This window comes from Dromiciops gliroides, chromosome 2 (genome assembly GCF_019393635.1).
Source record: "Dromiciops gliroides isolate mDroGli1 chromosome 2, mDroGli1.pri, whole genome shotgun sequence".
In the NCBI taxonomy this organism is placed as follows: domain Eukaryota; kingdom Metazoa; phylum Chordata; class Mammalia; order Microbiotheria; family Microbiotheriidae; genus Dromiciops; species Dromiciops gliroides.
In genome coordinates, this window is record NC_057862.1 from 77,481,697 (window position 1) to 77,500,891 (window position 19,195).

The window sequence follows — 19,195 nt, forward strand, 5'->3', positions numbered from 1 at the left end:
GACTGAAAAATAGATTACTTGAAATTACTTGGAAAATAGCTCAAGGAGAGGTAATCTAAGAATCATCAGACTACGTGATCTACAACTGATGTGATGTCTAGAGGAGCCTAGACATCGTATTTCAAGAAATCACAAAAGAAAATTGTCCAACTCTCTTACAACTGGAGGATAAAGTAGAAATAGCAAGAACCTATCACCCAACTCCAGAAAGAAATGAATAATCCCAGGAATGTTATAGTCAAAATCCAGAACTTCCACGTCAAAGAAAACCTAAAGAAAGAATTCAAGTACTGGGGAGCCACAGTGAGGATTACACATAATTTAGCATCCACCAGTCTAAAGGATCAGGGAGGTTGGAATATGCCAGAGGACAAAAGATTTAGGCTTAAAATCAAGAATAACTTATCCAGCAAAACAGAATAGAAGCTTACAGAAGGAAAAAAATAAACCTTTATTGAAATAGAGGATTTCCAAGCATTCTTGATGGAAAAGTCAGAGCTGCACAGAAACTTTGAAATACAAACATGAGAATCAAGGGAAACAAAATAAGATGAACATGGGCAAACAATAATAAGGGACTAAACAAGTATAAATTTTCAACTTTCTAATATGGAGAAATGATAGATGCATCCCTTTAGAACCCTATCTTCATCAGGAGTTATAGAGGAAGTCTAATTAATCATAGGGCTAGGGAGTAGTTCTATCACTCTGTGATTATCTTAAAAGAAAACTGGAAAAGGAGAAAAGGAACAATATATTAGGAAGGAAAAGAGAGAAGAAGGATGGGCAAAATTATAACCAGGGTGCACAAGTAGCAGTCTATAAATAGCAATCTATATAAACAAGTGGGAAGAGGTCAAAGGAGCAGGCAACATTTGGACCTCACTCACCTGAACCAATCAAAAGAGTGAAGAATATACACATACATACTGTAGGGTACAGAAATATATTTCATTCAAAAGGGAAACAGGAAGAAAGGGAGAGAAGAGAAAAAAGGAATAACAGGGAGGGCATATTAAGGGAGGGATTAGTCCTGAGCAAAGCAAATCCTAACTAAAGATAGACAAAATATTTATAGCAACTCTTTTTGGTGAAGCAAAGAATTGGAGAGTGAGAGGGTACCCATCAATTGGGGAACTGCTGTTGCTTAATATTTTATTTTATATAGATATATAGATATAGATGAATGATAGAATACTATCGTGCCATAAGAAATTATGAAGGAGATGATTTAAGAAAAAACCTAGGACTTATATGAATTAGTGAAAAATGAAGAGCAAAACCAAGAGAACAGTTTATTTTAGAAAGAATAATTGTAAAGATGGTGCAGTGGATAGAGTGCTGGTTCTGAAGTCAGGAGGACCTGAATTAGAATCTTACCTCGGACACTTACTAGTTGTGGGGCCCTGGACAAGTCACTTAACCTCAACTGCCTTAAATATCCAGGGCCACCTCCAGTAGTCCTGATCTATATCTTGCCACTGGACCCAGATGACTCTGGAGGAGAGAGTGAGGTACCAACCTTGCACAGTCCTCCCTTACTTAAATTCACTGCAAGTCATGACATTATCCCAATGTCATGTTCCTCTTTGAGAAGGAAAGGCAAACAACAACAGTTGTAAAGAACAGCATTAAAAGATTTAGGAACTCTGATCCACGTAATGACCAGCCCCAATTCTGGAGGACTGATGATGAAACACGCTACTTACCCCCTAATAGGGAAGTGATAGACTCAGAGTACAGACATTTTTCTTTTGTATGTGGTCAGCGAGAGAATTTGTTTTGCTTGACTATACATGTTTGCAAAAGGGGTTTTGTTTATCTTTCATTCTCAAATGGGTGAGGGGAGAGGGTAAGAAGAAGGATTATGTGGTGATTAAAAAAAATTTTAAAAGAAAAGCCAATGCAACACATATTCTTTATGGTCAATCAATAATGAAGGTCATCATTAATTATTGTTATCATTCTCATTATTACCTACAGACTCTCAAGGGGTAGCCTGGTATAATGGAAAGAACACTAGATTTAAAAATCACAAACTGTGTGTAATAACTAGCTACCTCATAGGGTTGTTATGAAGATCAAATGAGTTAATGTATGTAAAGTCCTTTTATAACCTTGAAGTGCCACATTTTTATTGTATTGGCTTTATGTATGAGTCAACTAGTTGGAGCTGCTCAATAGATAAAGTTCTGGGTGTGGAGTCAGAAAGATCTGAGTTCAAATCCAGCCTCGGATACTTATTAGCTATGTAACCTTGGGCAAGTCACTTTACCTTTGTTTGCCTTAATCTACTGGAGAAGGAAATGGCAAACAACTAGAGTATCTCTGCCAAGAAAACTTCAAGGATAGTATGATCCACTGGGTCACAAAGAGTCAAACATAACTAAATGGGGGCAACTAGGTGGCGCAATGGATAAAGCACCAGCCCTGAATTCAGGAGGACCTGAATTCAAATATGGCCTCAGACACTTGACACTTACTAGCTGTGTGACCCGGGGCAAGTCACTTAACCCCAATTGCCTCACCAAAAACAAACAAACAAACAAGTAACTAAATGAATGAAGATAGAGATAAGAAAGATAGGACATATATACATACAGACATATGTACTTGAATATTCAAAATCAGGTATTATTATTATTATTATAGTTTAGGATCTATGGAAAAGCAATTGCAAATTCTATATGATTCTAAATAATTTCTGTATTAAAGAAAGAAAAGAAAGGCCTTCCAGACCCTAATAGATGGCCCATTTATTAGAGCTATATTTGGTACAACAAAATTCTAGCACAGAACAAGAATTTGAACAGCTGTTTGGAGTTCACCGTAATGAGATTTGACCTATGTAAAGTAGGACATCCCTTAAAGGCAAGCCTTACATTGGGACAGATAAAAGGCTATGTGCTTCTTATCATTTGGAACTAAGAATTTGAGGATTTAAAGCAGGAAGGAATCTCAGAAATTATCTGGTCCCATTCCCTCATTTTACCCAGCCACTGGGGTAAAATTATTTTTCCCACAGGTAGTGTTTGTTATTGTTCAGTCATTGTTTAGTCATGTCCAACACTTTGTAACCCCATTTGGGGTTTTCTTGGCAGTGATACGGGAGAGGTTTGCCATTCCTTTCTGAGGAACTGAGGCAAACAGGCTTAAGTGATTTGCCCAGGGTCACACAGGTAGTAAGTATCTGAGGCTGGATTTGAACTCAGGAAGATGAGTCTTCTTGATTCCTTGCCTGGCACTTTACCCACTGTGCCACCTACCTGCCCTATACATTAGTACTCATAAACAAAAACAGACATCAAAATTATATATAAAAGCACACACTCCACGCTATTTTACCATTTGCTTTTCCAAAAGAGGTATATTGACTTTGACAAAAATAATATCAATATTGGGATTTTTTGCTCTTATGACATATTTTCATGTTCAATTTCTATTTCTCAGATGTAGAAACGCCAGTGAATAGCTGAGAGCTATCAATTCCATATCATAAATAGAAAAGGGGGCGGGAGCATTTGATTCATTTGGCTTTAAACTGGAAACAATGCAAAAATAAAGTTTCAACATAAGGCAGTCAATTTGGTTATAGTTCATGTGCCTTAAAACACACACACACACACACACACACACACATACACACCCCTTTTGTTAGAAATCTAAAAAAAAAACCTTACCTATAAGTAAATATTTGATTTTCTTTTAACCTAGCTGATTCTACATCTGGCTCAACTGGTTTTCTTTCTATCAATTAGGCAGCAATAGTAACCGCTCCAGCACCCGAAGCATCCTCAGTGTCAGCAGTGGAATGGAAGGTGACAATGAGGTAACTCTGGGATCCTGTCTCACTCTTATCATAAAGTTTTGGTTTGAAGATGATTTAAAATTCTGTTTCTCAAAAGAGCAGTTTTATTTACGTAGTTGTTTTTTTTTTAAAAAAAGATTTCATAGAACTTTCCTTATAATATAGGTTTTCCTATAATAAGGTAATAATAATAATAATGTTTGGGAAATTTAAGAGGATCAAGGGCTCAATTCTTGTCTTCTTGGCAGCCATCATAAAAGACTAGGAAACCACACTGTCCATTGCCAGGTCTGTACCAGACAGTCATCAGAACTGGTTGCTGACTTTGTTAGCAACAGTTGAACTGCCTAAGACCTATCCCATGGGTCACACCTCTAGATTGTGGTGAGGGTCTTTCTGGTGTGATGGCTGCTGCTAATTGTTCTTACCTTCTCCCTAATCAATTTCATCTTGAAAATGGAAGATATGATAGAAAATGAATATGTGAAATGTCTGTGTGAAGCAGCTGATCAGAAATGCAAGGCATTCTTCCATAAATTCCTGTTTGTTGGCCCTGGGGAAACTTGGAGATAGTAATCTTCATTTTCACAGAGTGGCTGGAATTTAATTTCCCCCCTCCCCTCATCTTTCTCCTTATTTTGCTTCCTATAGGACAATGAACTCCCAGAAATTAACAGAAGCCGTAGCCCAGGTCCCCAGCACACAGAAAGAGCCCCCTTCAAGTCCCTCGAAAGGCCTCCTAGGATACCTCCTCGAGCTGCCTCTCACAGGTAAACTATGCCAGGACACTTAGTGTATCCCTGCTGAGGGAACAGAGCTGTGATCCCATGCAATTAGATATAAATGGAAAGGAGGGAATAAGCATGTATTTGGTACCTACTATATGCCAGGCACTGTACTATGTGTTTTACAAATATCATCTCAGGGGGCAGCTAGGTGGCGCAGTGGATAGAGCACTGGCCCTGGATTCAGGAGGACTTGAGTTCAAATCCGGCCTCAGACACTTGACACTTACTAGCTGTGTGACCCTGGGCAAGTCACTTAACCCCCATTGCCATGCAAAAAAACAAAAAACAAATATTATCTCATTTGAATGGGTGCTTTTTCAACCAAAATGTCTACACTTCTTTTGTGACACAAGGGTGGCCTGTTTGATAAGCCACACTGTAAGTGGTGGAATCTTATGTATAATGTAACCATTTGTTATAAACATAGATCAGTGCAAAGAACTCAGAACTTGAAGGAAAGAGACCCACATTTGATGACTAGTTTGGACAGTTATTATGTGTATGATAGTGGGCAAATAATTTGCCTTCTCTGAACCTCATTTTATAGACTTCTATAATAATAATAATAATAATAACAATAATAATAATAATTGTGCTATGTCAGCTTGTTCTGGGGACAGTCAACAAGCATTTATGAAGCACTTACTATGTACCAGTCAATTAATAAGCATTAAATGCTTACTTATATGCCAGTTAGGAGGCAGTTAGATGACTCAGTGGACAAAGCGCTGGGCCTGGAGTGAGGAAGACATGAGTTCAAATCTGACTTCAGCCACTAGCTGGGTGACCCTGGGTAAGTCATTTAACCTTTTGCCTTAATCCACTGGAGAAGGAAGTAGCAAACCCTTCCAGTGTCTTTGCCAAGAAAACCCCATGGACAGTATGGTCTGAGAGGTCACAAAGAGTCAGCCATGACTAAACAATAACAGCAACAATGAACCAGCAAAGCACTAGGAATTCAAAGAAAGGCCAAAATGGTGCCTGCTCACAAAGAATTTGTCCTTTAGTGGGGGAGATGATATTTAATAAATTGGTGCATACAAGATACATAATGAGTAGTTAAAAGGCAACCTTAGAGAAGAAGACTCAAGCATCTAGAGGAACCAATGAAGTCTTCCTACCCAAGGTAGCATTGGAGCTAAGCCTTAAAAATTCTCAGAGGCAGGGGTGAGGGAGGAAGGAGAGCATTCCAGGCATGAGAGACAGACAAGTGCAAATGTCTGGAGGTGGGAGTTGGAGTGTTGTGGGCAGGGAACAATAGTCTAATATGACTGGATTGTTGAATGTGTAGAAGAGACTAGCTTGTATGTAAACTGGAATGATAGGAAGGGACAAGATTGTGAAGAATTTAAAATTTCAAACAAAGGATGTGATATTTTATTTTGGTGGTATTTGGGAGCCATTAAAGTTTACCCCAGTTTAAGAATTTTTAATTTAACAAATTTATATTTAATTCTGGTGCTATTAGGGAGACACTAGAGTATACTGAATTGGGGGTATAGGGGATGGGAATAATATGATCAGGTCCTTGCTTTAGGAAAATCACTTTGGCAGCCGTGGGAGGATGGTTGAATCAAGGAGAGACCTGAGACAGAGAGACCAATCAGAAGGTCCAAGATGAAGGTCCAAACTAGATAGGTGACTATGAGGGGAAAGAAACAAACATGCATGAGAAATGTTATCTAGAAGGATCTTAGAAGAGTTGGCAACTGTTTGAATATGTGAGGTGATTGAGAGTCAAGGATAGCATTGAGGTGGAGAACCTGGATGATTGGGAACATGGCAGTGCCCTTGACAGTTATAAGAAACCCAGAATGGGGGAAGGCTTTAGGGGAAAACCAATGAGTCCGGTTGTAGACCTGTTGAGATTAAGATGTCTGTTGGGCATCCAGTTTGAGATGTCCAATAGGCAATTGTAGATATGGAGCTAAGGAGACTGTTGTTGTTGTTTAGTTATTTCAATCTTATCCAACTCTTCATGATCCCATTTGGGGTTTTCTTGGCAAAGATACTGGAGTGGTTTGCCATTTCCTTCTCCAGATCATTTTACAGATGAGGAAACTGAAGCAAACAAGGTCAAGTGACTTGTCCAGAGTCACATAGCTAGAAAGTGTTGGAGACGAGGTTTGAACTCATGAAGATGAGTCTTCCTGATTCTAAGCCAAGTGTTCTATTCACTGCACCACCTGACTAGGGCTAAATATATAGCTCTGGAAATCATTTGCATAGAGCTAAAAAAGTAAATCAGTGGGAATTCATGAGATTAACAGGTGAGATAACATAGAGAGAAAATAAAGGGCCCAGGAAAGAGTGTTGGGGACCCCCAGAGTTAGTGGGCATGACCTGGATAAAGATCCTGCAAAAGAGACTAAGGAGTAATCAGACAGGAAGAGAATCAAGAGAGATGAATGTGGTGAAAGCCCCAAAAGGAGACATCTAGGAGGAAAAGGTGATTGACAGTTTCTGTCCTGTTGAAAGGTCAAAGATGAGTGTTGAGAAAATAGCATTTGATATGGCAAGAGAATACTAGTAACTTTAGAAATAATGGTTTCAGTTGAATGATGAAGTTGAAAGTCATACTACAGAGGGTGTGAGATTGCAGAAACAAGGAAGTAGAGAGAACCTGGTAACCCTGAGTATAGCCTGCTTTTTGAAGGGGTTTATCTGAGAAGGGAAGTAGATATGTAGGATAGCTATCAAGAAGGTTACCCTCACAGGATGCTTTTTTAAAGCTTGGGGAGATGGGTATGTTTGTAGGTAACAGAGATGAAGCCCTCCATAGTTCCCATTAACAAACCATATTTTTAAATTTTTGCCAAGCCAAATTCAAATATTTATTAAGCATCTACTGTGTGCAAAGCTCTGTGAATGATGCAAAAACATGATCCCTAACCTCATAGAGCTTAACATCTAGCAAGGGAGATAAGAAATAGACACAGATAACTGTGACAAAAACTAGAATATAAAAGTACAGTAACACCAACAACATGCTCTGGATGAACAGAGAATAGAGACATTACTTCCTGCAGGGAGGAAATGACACTTATGCTTGTCCCTAAGGTCAGTCCTCAGTTTGACAAACCTAAGTTGGAACCCTAGGGTGAAAGAGTTTCTTCTCCCATCCTCATACATTCAGATTTTGGAGTTGCATATGGATGGTTCCTATCTATGCTTGTCTAGGAAAATGTAAGCATTGTTCCAAATTAAATCAGTAGTAACCTAATACTATAACTGTAAAATTGGAGTGCAAAAGATTCTGATGACATAGATGTAGGATGGAGAAAACTTGTTAGCTCTGAGTACAGCCAGAAAAAGGAATGGCTTCTCTATTTGGGCCCTGAGTTCACTATGAATGTAGTCATTGTAACGGCATTGTGGAAGAAAATAACAAAGTGATATTATGCTGTATTAAAAGGAAAGAAAAGGGAAACAATCTTTCTTCTGTCCTCTAAATTATCTAGAAACTTGTTAGAAAATTATGTACTTGGAGAGGAAAAGGAGAGAGATATATTTGGAAATAAAGACTTTATAGAAAGTAAAGATATCCATAAATAATTTTTTAAAAAAAGAAAATTATGTCTAGGTTGAGGAATATACATTGGAGCAAAAAAAGGGGAGGAAATTGGAGAGTAGCAAGAAAAATATTTTTAAAATTGTAAAAGGAATGAAGAATAAGCTATTTGATGAAAAGTTAATTACTTAAAAATGTTAGTGTGCCCATGGTAAGCATAAGAATAGAGGAAACTAGGGGCAGCTAGGTGGCACAGTGGATAGAGCACTGGCCCTGGAGTCAGGAGGACCTGAGTTCAAATCTAGCCTCAGACACTTAACACTTACTAGCTGTGTGACCCTGGTCAAGTCACTTAACCCCAATTGCCTCACCAAAAAAAAAAATAGAGGAAACTGTGTAAAGCCATTGAAAGGGGTAAAAAAGAGAGGAAAGAATTATAATAATAAAATGATTGCATAAGTACACATGAATCATTATTAAAGCTTACAAAATGCTTTTCCCAGTGAAGTAGATGTTGCAAGTATTATTATAATCATTTTCTAGATAGTGAAGAAATCCCAGAGAGGTGGTAACTTGTCCAAGATCACACAGCTTGTGAGTGTTCAAGCTGGGTCTCTTCCCGATGACAAGTATCCCTTCCCACCACCCTGCAGCCTTTTCAGAGATGTTATGAAGGGTCCAGGAATAAATCTTGGTAAATATGTTTGGGGCAAAGATTTGGGTTTTTTTTTTTGCTGGGCAATGAGGCTTAAGTGACTTGCCCAGGGTCACATTGCTAGTAAGTGTCAAGTGTCTGAGGTCAAATTTGAACTCAGGTCCTCCTGAATCCAGGGCTGGTGCTTTATTCACTGTGCCATCTAGCTGCCCACTGGGGCAAAGATTTGTAAAAATAAATTGGAAAATGAAAATAAATTTTGGGGGTTGGGGATAGCCAAAGCCATAGGGAAGGTCCCTGTTGTATGAAGAAGGCTGGAAGAAATACAAAGACAAACATGACTTCATCTCTACCCTCAGGAAGCATTCTCAGGAGCTAGGTCCCTGAAGAGGGTTGGGGGTGGGGGGCTGAGGGCACAGGACAGAGAGTATGGTATGGTTTCTGGAGGCAGTAGGTCCGAGGGGTTCAAGGAAAGTCTATACCTTAGCAGTCAGGAGGTTTGGTTCCTAGGAGTGGAGATGCAGTCTCTCTGATCCCGTGTTCTTTTTAGCTTTCCAGAGCAGGAGAATATTAGCGGGGGGTTGCTTTTCACTTTGGGGCCCATTTTCTGAGAGGCTGAATTTCTTTCTACCTAGTCCCTAGAAGGAAGAGAGGAAGTAGCCCCAAAGTAAAACTGTAGTGACTGGTCTGTATTTGGTACCATCCCACCTTCCTTTCATCTCCTCTCTCCTACCTTCTGGCAACTCCCAGGTAGAGATCATTAGGAGACAAAGGGGACTTTCCACAGAGCCCTGCCAGAGATTTTGGAAAGTTAGGGTGCCCTGAGATTTGGGAATCTTCACTTCCTTCTTCAAGCCCCAGAAGGTTTATTAAAAGACTAACAACATCTTTCTGATGGAAGAGCCAGATTACCCAGATGAGTCCAATGAATAGCTATCATAGGATCCTAGACTTTGTGCTAGGAGACTTAGAAGTCCTCTATTCCAAAGGTATCAAATTTTGTGTAAGCAATACACAAAACCCTCCAGCACAGCTCAAATGAAAATTAATGAATTAATTAAGGTGTGATTGGGAAATGTTTAACAAAATAAATAAAAATAAAATGCAACACAGATAATGTTAATTTGTAGTTTTCTGACATGTGGCCTACTGCGATCCATTTCTATTGGAGTTTGATGACTCTGATCTAGTCTAACCTTCTCTTGGGAAGGTTAAATGACTTAGCCAAGGTGACAGCATGACAAAAGTAGGATTTGAACCCAGGACCTTTGACCCCAAAGCCAGTGTTCTTTCCACTGAAGTATACTGTCTTTGCAAATGAATAGATTATAATGTTAAAACTAGGGATCATATTTCCCTTTAGTCTGAAGATAAGGAAACTTTCCAAGCAAAGTGTAATGACATCAAAGGTCACTGAGCTAATTTGTGGCAGAGCTGACGTAGAACCTAATTTTCCTGAACCACACTGCTTAATGTGTTATATAATGTTTAGGTATAAAGGATTTATTGAGGTCAAATGTGATAATATGTATAAAGCACTTTTTAAACCTTAAAGGACCATATAAATGCTAGATATTAATTTGTAATTTCAGCATTTTATACTCTGAAATGTTTAAAGCAAGGCTAATAATTCCGTCATACCATTTTGTAATTAAACATCCTTTTAAAATTATTAAAATGATCAGCAATTGATCACCCATCTTCAGCCATCAATTTTCCAAAGATTTAATGCTTTTAGTTATATAGCTTTCTGATTTAGTATATAAATTGTATGTTATCTATTACAAAATGTGCTACTGGTTAAAGTTAATATAAATTTCTGGATTTAGAAGACATCTGTCCAAAAAGGTATGAGAAAAAGGAGACTTTCATGTATGCAATTTTTAAAGAGTCCTGAGACTAGTTGGCAAGGGGTAGCAGAAAGACTGGGGCAACTAGGTAGCACAGTGGGTAAAGCACTGGGCCTGGAATCAGGAAGCCCTGAGTGCAAATCTTGTCTCAGACACTTACCGGCTGTGTGACCCCAGGCAACTTACTTAACCTTGTTTGCCTCAGTTTTCTTATCTGTCAAATGAGCTGGAGAAGGAAATGGCAACCCACTCCAGTATTTTTATCAAGAAAACCCCAAAGGGGTCCACAGAAAGTCAGATGCAGCTGAAATGCCTGAGCAACAAATCAGAAAGGTAGAGTTGGCAAGTTAATAGGCTATAGCCATACAGAGTTTATGGAATCTTGTTAAAAGGGAAAGAAAAATGAGAAAGAACAGGTTTTTATTATATTGGCACCAAAGTCAGAGATGGGGTTTCATTTAAGTGTGTAAAATAATCAGAAAATTATTTGCTCATGAGATTTAGTAAGAACATTATAAAAATGGGAAGAGAAACAAGAGATGGGGGGAAGATTGAAAATCTGATTTCATTTTTCAAAAAGTACTTGCAAAGAAGTTTAGATGTGATGGATTTGGGGTTTGTTATGTTTGGAAATAAAATTATAAATGTGTCATTAAATCTATTTGCAAGTATATATGGCATATAAATATTTCAACCAATCCATGATTGCATCAATGTAGCTACCTTCCAGCCGGGCAGCTTGCAATCCATAATAAATATGTGCAATCCAATATGTAAATAGCTCTTGTAATAATTTTTTTTTTCAAAATCTCTGGTCTCCCTGGAAATCTTCAAGAAAAGACCACACAGTCCTCTCTTTTGAAGGTAGAAGATAGGGCTAAGTAACCCTCCAGGGACCATTTTAGCTCTAGAATTCTTTTGTACCCATTCCCCCCGACACTGTGATACACTGTACTGTTTAAACAAGATCTTATTTTTCAATGTAAAATTTACCCACTCAGTACCTAGCCCAATGAAGCTGTTCATTTTCAGGAGTCAAAAGAACTGGACAATGATGGGCTTTGTTACTATGTTCTTCTTGTGCCTTTGAAGCTTCTAATCTATACCCTAAACCAAAAGTCGCCCTTCATTTCCTAAACTGCTTAGTGAGTTTCTTTTCCTCACTTAAAAAACATTACACAAAAGGAGCCTTCAGTAAGCATTTGCTGAGTAATTCCTCCAATTGCAACCTCTAGGTAGCGTAACAATTATGTAAAGGAGAATGATAATTAAGGAGTGCTTTATTGTACTCCTCTTCTGAAGTTGTTGGCTAGTTTCCAACATAATTAAATATGCATGTTACAACACATGTGTGGAAACCTGCCCATCTACAAATAGTTGGTTTTATTGGTAGTCACTTGGGCTTTGCTCAAGTTTGGAAAACCATTCAAAAGCAATGGAAGCATGACAAAGGAGACTTAAAATAATATGAAGTTAGTATGACAAGCTAGTCAGAATAAATAGAATACAATGATGCCCCTTTCCCCTACTGCTATTCAACATAGTTCTAGAAATGTTAGTGTTGTAAATAAATCAAAAGAAAGAAATTAAAAGCATAAACAGGCAAAAAGGAGAAGAAAACCTATTAAATTATCTCTATGTGCTGTTTGTTTAGAAAACCCTAGAGAATCAGCAAATTGAGGAATTAATTAATTTGCTCAGTAAGGTAGCAAGATACAATGAAACCCACAAAAAAAATCCGACCTAAAGAAAAGTTAACAGCAACCACCAACCTACTTCTATGCAACATTTTTCAGTATTCCAGCCTCAGGTCAATCATCTGAGAGATACAAAGGAATATTTTACTCCTCTAAGGTTAGGCACACATAAAAAAGGAGATGAAAACAAAACCAAGTAAGTACAGAAAAGCAAGATATTCAGAGTCCAAGTATAAGACTCACATAATTTGTAGCCTTCCTAGGACCCTAGGTTATCTATTCTGTTCATCTTTCTATTTTTCTTCCCTTCTCCTCCCTACCTCCAAACCCATTCTTTTCAGGTAAGAGGCACAACAGCACCCCCTGCCCCTAAACAGCTCTCTTTCAACTATCCTTTTAGCTTTGCAATAGGCTGTTCTTCTTTGCTTAATATCTAATGAACTGATCTACCATGCAAAACAACAACAAAGTAACACAAAAACACCGTCAGTAACTTTGTGGCTTTTTTTCTTTGAAGTCTAAAAGCAACAAAAACCAAACATACTCATACATCTGGTCACAGGAAGTGAGCGTAAAAAATGGGTGTGCATGTATTTTGCATGATGTTTAAACTGGGTAACATAATAGGGATCTTAACTTTGAAGTCCATCTAATGGGTTTCTCAACTTGCTTTCCTTGTTTCATTTCAGGCCTCCAAGTAGAGAGAACTTCCATCCTCCTCCACCTGTTCCACCCAGAGGTCGCTGATTCCTCCTCTTATCATCTTTTAAAAACAGGACTTTGGGAAGGAAAGCAAGTGATTCCAAGCTTCTTAATGATGTCATCACTGACTTAATGTTGGATTGTACTGAAATTTCACCTGCCATTAAGATATATTTCATGGTCAGACTGGGCAGTCTCTGAAAAAGGGACTCCTTAGTCACCAAGGACTGGGAAGCCAAGAACTTCATTTTCTCTTAAACAAGCTGAGTGAGAAGTTACCTTGTTACCTAGAAGACAGAAGACTTGGTTGCAATTCGTGCCTTTCATGAGGAAATCCAACCCCTAAGAATATTCATAAAAATGTGTTTTTAAATTTTATTTTACTGACATGTTCTTTTTAATGCATCTTCAGATACTCATCCATAAAATGAGTTGCCAAGAAAGTCTTACAGCAAGTGAGAGGATTTTACACAGAAATCTCAGGAGTTTGAGCATCGAACACCTGTTGGCTTTTTTAAAAGAACAATTCTGTTCAGTGAGCATTTAGTTATATTAGGGAATCTATGAGTCAAGAGTATTAGGCGTTATTAATAATTGTAATGATAGTAGCTAGCATTTATATAGTGCTTTAAGTTTTACAAAGCATTTTACAAATGTTATGTCATTTTGTTTTCATAACAACCCCGGGAAGTAGGTGCTATTATTATTCTTATTTTCCAGATGAGCAAGCTGAAAGCAGACAGAGTCTACCTAGGGTCACACATTGAGGCCAGATTTGAACTCAGTTCTTTGGGACATCAGGTCCAGCATTCTATCCACTGCACCACTTAGCTGCAGAGATGCCAGTCCGTGCTCTGAGTCATAGAGAGGGAAGTGCATTGGTGTTGAGAGTATTCTTGACTTTTCTGCCATTTTCAAGCCAGCAGTGGCAGAAGAGATCCCGCAGTAGGTGTAGGTTTCTCTGCTTGCTTTCACCATTACTGAATTTGAGCAGGATGCCAGCATCTGTGGGAGAAGGGAGATTGTTTTATATGGGGGGGGGAATGACAAAAGCATTAGGTTTGTTAGGGTTTTTTACTTATTAATAATGATGGTTATGAAAACTGACAACTATATAGCACTTTAATGTTAGGCCTCCCAAACAACTGTGTGAGGTAACAACCACATGTATTATTATTAGTCCTATTTTACAGATGAGGAAATAGAGCCTCAGAGAGGGTGAGTGACTTACACATGGTCACACAGTTAGTTAAGAGGCAGAGGGGGAACTAGACCCAGGTCTTCCTAAATTGTTCCTACTCCACACTTCCCAGTCATATATTTCCATCTCAAAATAATTAAATCTCAGTATCTTATTTTGTTTAAACAGAGAATACAAATCAGTAACCTACACACACACATATTCCTATGAGCCATATCGGAATTCCCTTTTGCTTAGAAATCTCATCCTTTCCCTTGAACTCTAAGATCACCCTCATTCTGGGATTTGTTGACTTCTTTTTAAACGTTGTTCCCCTCCCCTCTTAATATGCATATATCCAAATAACAATGGTATTAAAGCTCTAAACAATTATGTTTTGCTGGATGAATCTTTGATGGTAAAATGCTCTTTATTTCTTCAGTTGCCCCTTACTCCAGTTTCACTCATTTTGTCACAGGGCAAAGACTCTTGTCGACTTGACTTATGCCCAAGTTCTTGATCCTTCCTCAACAGTAATTTTGTTAAATTACAAGACAACATGCTGAACACCCTCTTTTGGTTCAAAATAACTCGGTGAGCATGGAAGGGTGTGATTTGGAATAAACACAGCCTAGGTTTTCTGATCATTTTAGACATTAAAACACTGACTGCTGACTGCATCACTTGTTTAGTTGAAACATTTTTGAACACTTCTCATTTCCTAAATGTAGTCAGGGTTGCCTAAGCCTTAGCAAAGTTAAATGACTTATCTATGGTCACAGAGCAAATAAATGTCAGAAGTGGAATTTTTTTTTTTTTTGGTAAGGCAATTGGGGTTAAGTGACTTGCCTAGGATCACACAGCTAGAAAGTGTCAAGTGTCTGAGGCTGGATTTGAACTCAGGTCCTCCTGAATCCAGGGCCAGTGCTCTATCCAGAAGTGGAATTTGAACCCAAGCCTTCCTGGCTCCAAGTCAAGCATTCCATTCACTGGATTTCTTCTCTTTAGATGCTAGTGGGTAACCCCACTGAGGGATGGGGTGTGGGTCTTGGCCCATCTTTTTAATGCTTTTTTTTAATGCTTTTTCTAATGCACTGGTGGGCTTCCCTTTATGATTATCAATTGATGTTAATTAGTCAGATGGAAGTTCTACTCCTCACTCCTTACTCCACCCACCCCAAAGTAATTTCCTTTCAGACAACTGGCTGGAATTCTATCACTTTCGAGTTTTCTTTTGAGGGGAAATATGTCACCATAGAATACAAAGGGAAATTAATATGGTGATGTGATAGAATTGCTTGTATCTTTTTCTCTTTGAGAATTCAGAAATTGAAGACTTGGAACATCTAGAGAAGGTTCTTTAACTTGGGAAAACACAGCCTCAGGGGCCATCTTTTTTGTCATCTACTTCCCCCTAGTCTTATCACAGGCTAAGGTTGAGCAAGTGCCTTGAACTTTCCAATTTGGAAAGTTGAAGAAGGCTTTATCAGGAATTCCTATCCAGGAATGCCAAGGTCAATAATTTCTATACCAGGTGTGGAGCTAAAAGTCCAGAAGCAAAAGGAGTGTCCAAAGTGGAAACAAGGTCAAAACCATAGATCAAATCAAGTCCAAGAAAAGAAGTGAGAAGTGAAGTCTGGGGTCAGGTTGCAGGGATTTGTTACCAAGTATAGAGGTGCACATGGTTTAGTGGCTAGAGTGATGAACTCAATCAGACCTGAGTTCAAATCCAACCTCAGACACTAGCTGTATGACCCCCAAACAAATCACCACCACTCTGAGCCCAGTGTATTGGCCTTCATTCCTTCCAATGAGGAGGTGAATTTGACCTTAATCTATGATCATCTGGATATGAAGTTGGATAACAATGTTCTACTTGATGTTCTGTAGGACCATTTATGTTTCTATGTCTGGCCTCTTAAGTGGTGGTTAGTGTTACTGCCATTTCTCCTTTCTAGACAGACTATAGAAAAATGGTGTCTACAATAGCCAATGCTATGGCCTCTGCCACTAACTCCATCAGAGGTCACTGGCTTTAGCTCCCAAGTTGACTTACACACTTGAACTAATGTTCTCTTTAATTAAAAAAAATGTAATGATAGGCTATTAAGTCTGAAAGCACATAAATGGAGGTTAGCTATAATGGACGATGTTTATGAAGTACTCTATGGTTTACAAAGTGTTACGTGTACATTATTTCAGCTATTGTTATAATTTAATAACAATAATAATAATAGGTGGCATTTATATAGCACTCAAAGGTGTCAGAAGTGCTTTACAAAGGTTAACTCATTTTATCCTCATAACCATCTTAAGAGGTACGTGGTATTACCAGCTCCATTTTCTAGGTGATAAAATGGAAGCAGATAGAGATTAAGTAACTTGTTCAGAGTCATACCATAAGTTTCTGTGGCTAAATGTGAACTCAGGTCTTCCTGACTTTGGGCCTAGCAGTCTATCTTCTGTACCACTCAGCTGCCTCTTGTCTGTTAGGACTAACACAATTAATCTGACCTTTAATGTAATGTAATGTGCCTTATAATAATCAGTACAAATGATAATAAATTTGTGAAAAGGAATATAATTTGTTTTACTTTTACACAGGTGAGCCAAATTCTTACCATTTTTCTCTTCTTGATCTGTTTTTCAATATCTAGAAAGGGCTAGTTGATGATTTTTCCTGATGTCCCATATTTTCTTTGATCCTCACCTTTTTCTAGAACCTTCCAGGTGACAAAGAGATTTCTTCATAATACCTCAGGAAGTTGGCTGCACAAACACTATTTTTCTCATTTTATAGAGGAGAGATCAAGTCACAGAGAGATTGTTACTTTGCCCACTATCACACATGTTCACATTTGAACCCAGGTCTTTGACTCCAGCTCCAGTGCTCTCTCCATTGCACTCCTGTCACATCACACAAAGTTTTGGGCAGTATCTAACAGCTTGGTTATTTATGGTTCATGCCTCTAGGCTTCTTCCAAGAAAATCTGAAGGATGTTTGAGCAGTTCCTCATTTCTGGTCCGAAATGATGAGATCCAAGTATTCTTGGCATCCAGAATCTTGAAGCAGTGGAAGCTCTAGGCCATGATGCCCTGTTTAATTATTTTAGAGGTCTTTCAGCCCCTTCCCATGCTAGCTGCAACTCTGGCACTTGGGCTTGCTGAGTCCTTTTCAGAGCTGCTTATTCATCTTTGGTCTCTACCTGATTCACCCACCTCTTATCTGTGACTCTAAGAAGTTGTAGCATATGCAGCAGCTACACCCCAGTAAAATCATTTCAGCAAAGAGACTGACCCAGGGGTGAAGTAGAGGGATGTCCACCCCAAGCATGTGAAGATTTTCCTTGTTGGAATGGGAGGATGAGAACAATTTGTTCCAATAGCCATGAAGACAGTAGAAGTAGGAGATATGGAACACTTAGAGCTTGGTTAGACATTAAAGACACCAAGATCATCCACTGCATCCTGGGTTATCACCAGTCATCTTGACTTTTTATTATTATTATTATTTTTTTTTTGGTGAGGCAATTGGGGTTAAGTGACTTGCTCAGGGTCAAACAGCTAGTAAGTGTCAAGTGTCTGAGGCCAGATTTGAACTCAGGTCCTCCTGAATCCAGGGTTGGTGCTCCATCCACTACGCCACCTAGCCACCCCTCATCTTGACTTTTGTCAAGCCACTGGACTTCAGTGACTCTGGAAGAAAGAGTGAGGCTGATAACTTTGTGCATCACCCCATGACATCATTGGTTCTCCTTGAAAACAAAGGACAAAACAAGTCACATAATCATACTTTCAGGATAGATGGTGAGATGGTGAAAAGAGTAGGTACAGAACAGACTCTGTATCTTAGATATCTAGCAAACTTTAGACAAAGGGGTAGGATGCCTGGGGGAAAAGGAAAGACCCTGTGCTTAGGCTTCTGGGTAGGCAGATCTGTGTTTAGGTCTGCTGGGCTTTGGGCCCCAGGGCTTTAACTGGAAGATAATGTCCTATTACTCAGGGTGATGGCATATGTTGCTTCTAATAGCTACTAGGAATAGGTCTTTGGCATCTGTGATAGTCAGCTTCTCACTTGCTTCATTTATTCATTAACTCATTCATCCATCCTTCAATTTGTCATATATGCTCTTTTGGTTTTGGCAAGTAGGATCCCCAGAGGGTGGCTACCACATTTACCTTCAAGATTCTAGAAGTAGTCCCTGAAGAATTGGGAGTTTTTAATGATTTAGTTCATAAACCCCACCCCCACTGGTGTGTTTCCCTTTATGATTATCAATTGATACCAATTAAGTAGATGCTTTACTCCACCCCCACCCCCCACCCCTTAGAGTAATTTCTTCTCAGGAGCTGTCTTCTCTGAGATACCATATACTCAAATGCTTGGGTTCTGAATTGCCTTGCTATTTTATAGAAGATCCACAGGGTATGTCCAAGTCTCCTCAAACAACACCAATATACCTCCCTGAAGTGTCATTTCATTTCATCCAATTTTGGAAGGCCTTCACTCCTTCCAAACTGATTACCTAGGTTGTTCCCACCTAGTCTCATGCCAGTGATTGATCACTGACCGAATAGAGGTGTTCTCAACTGGTTAAAGTATCAGTCCTAAAGTAGCAGTTACTTTAAGTTGGGTGGAATGATTGACCCAATCAGCCCCACTCCCCTTACACATTCAATTATCTTATGAGAGACACTGAAAAATAAATAAAAGAGCAACGAGTTCCAACTCCATCACTTCCTAGCCCTTGCATTTGTTTTGTCTTTAAAAGGAGGGGTTGAAACAAATGACTTCTAAGGTATTTTCTAGTTATGATATTCTATGGTTCTATCAGTCAGTCCGGAAACCTTTAGTAAGCATCTACTCAGTGCTAGTCACTGTGTTAGATGCAGGGAATACAAATACAAAGAATCAAAGTAATCCCTACTCACAAGTAGATCACATTCTAATACAATAAGTATGTGTGCATGTGTGTGATACATGTATATATACATACATATGCA

At 38.7% G+C, this 19,195-nt stretch overlaps 1 protein-coding gene across 1 annotated transcript in view; it reads left to right on the forward strand.

Moving 5' to 3' along the window:
- The window catches only part of PIK3AP1 (phosphoinositide-3-kinase adaptor protein 1), a 133,894-nt gene extending 119,312 nt beyond the window's left edge, over positions 1-14,582 (forward strand). The window contains exons 15-17 of the mRNA XM_043990352.1: positions 3,759-3,829; positions 4,460-4,578; positions 12,999-14,582. Of these exons, the coding sequence (XP_043846287.1) occupies positions 3,759-3,829; positions 4,460-4,578; positions 12,999-13,056 (248 nt within the window). The 3' untranslated portion in view covers positions 13,057-14,582. The remainder of the gene's footprint in view (positions 1-3,758; positions 3,830-4,459; positions 4,579-12,998) is intronic.
- Positions 14,583-19,195: the final 4,613 nt, after the last annotated feature.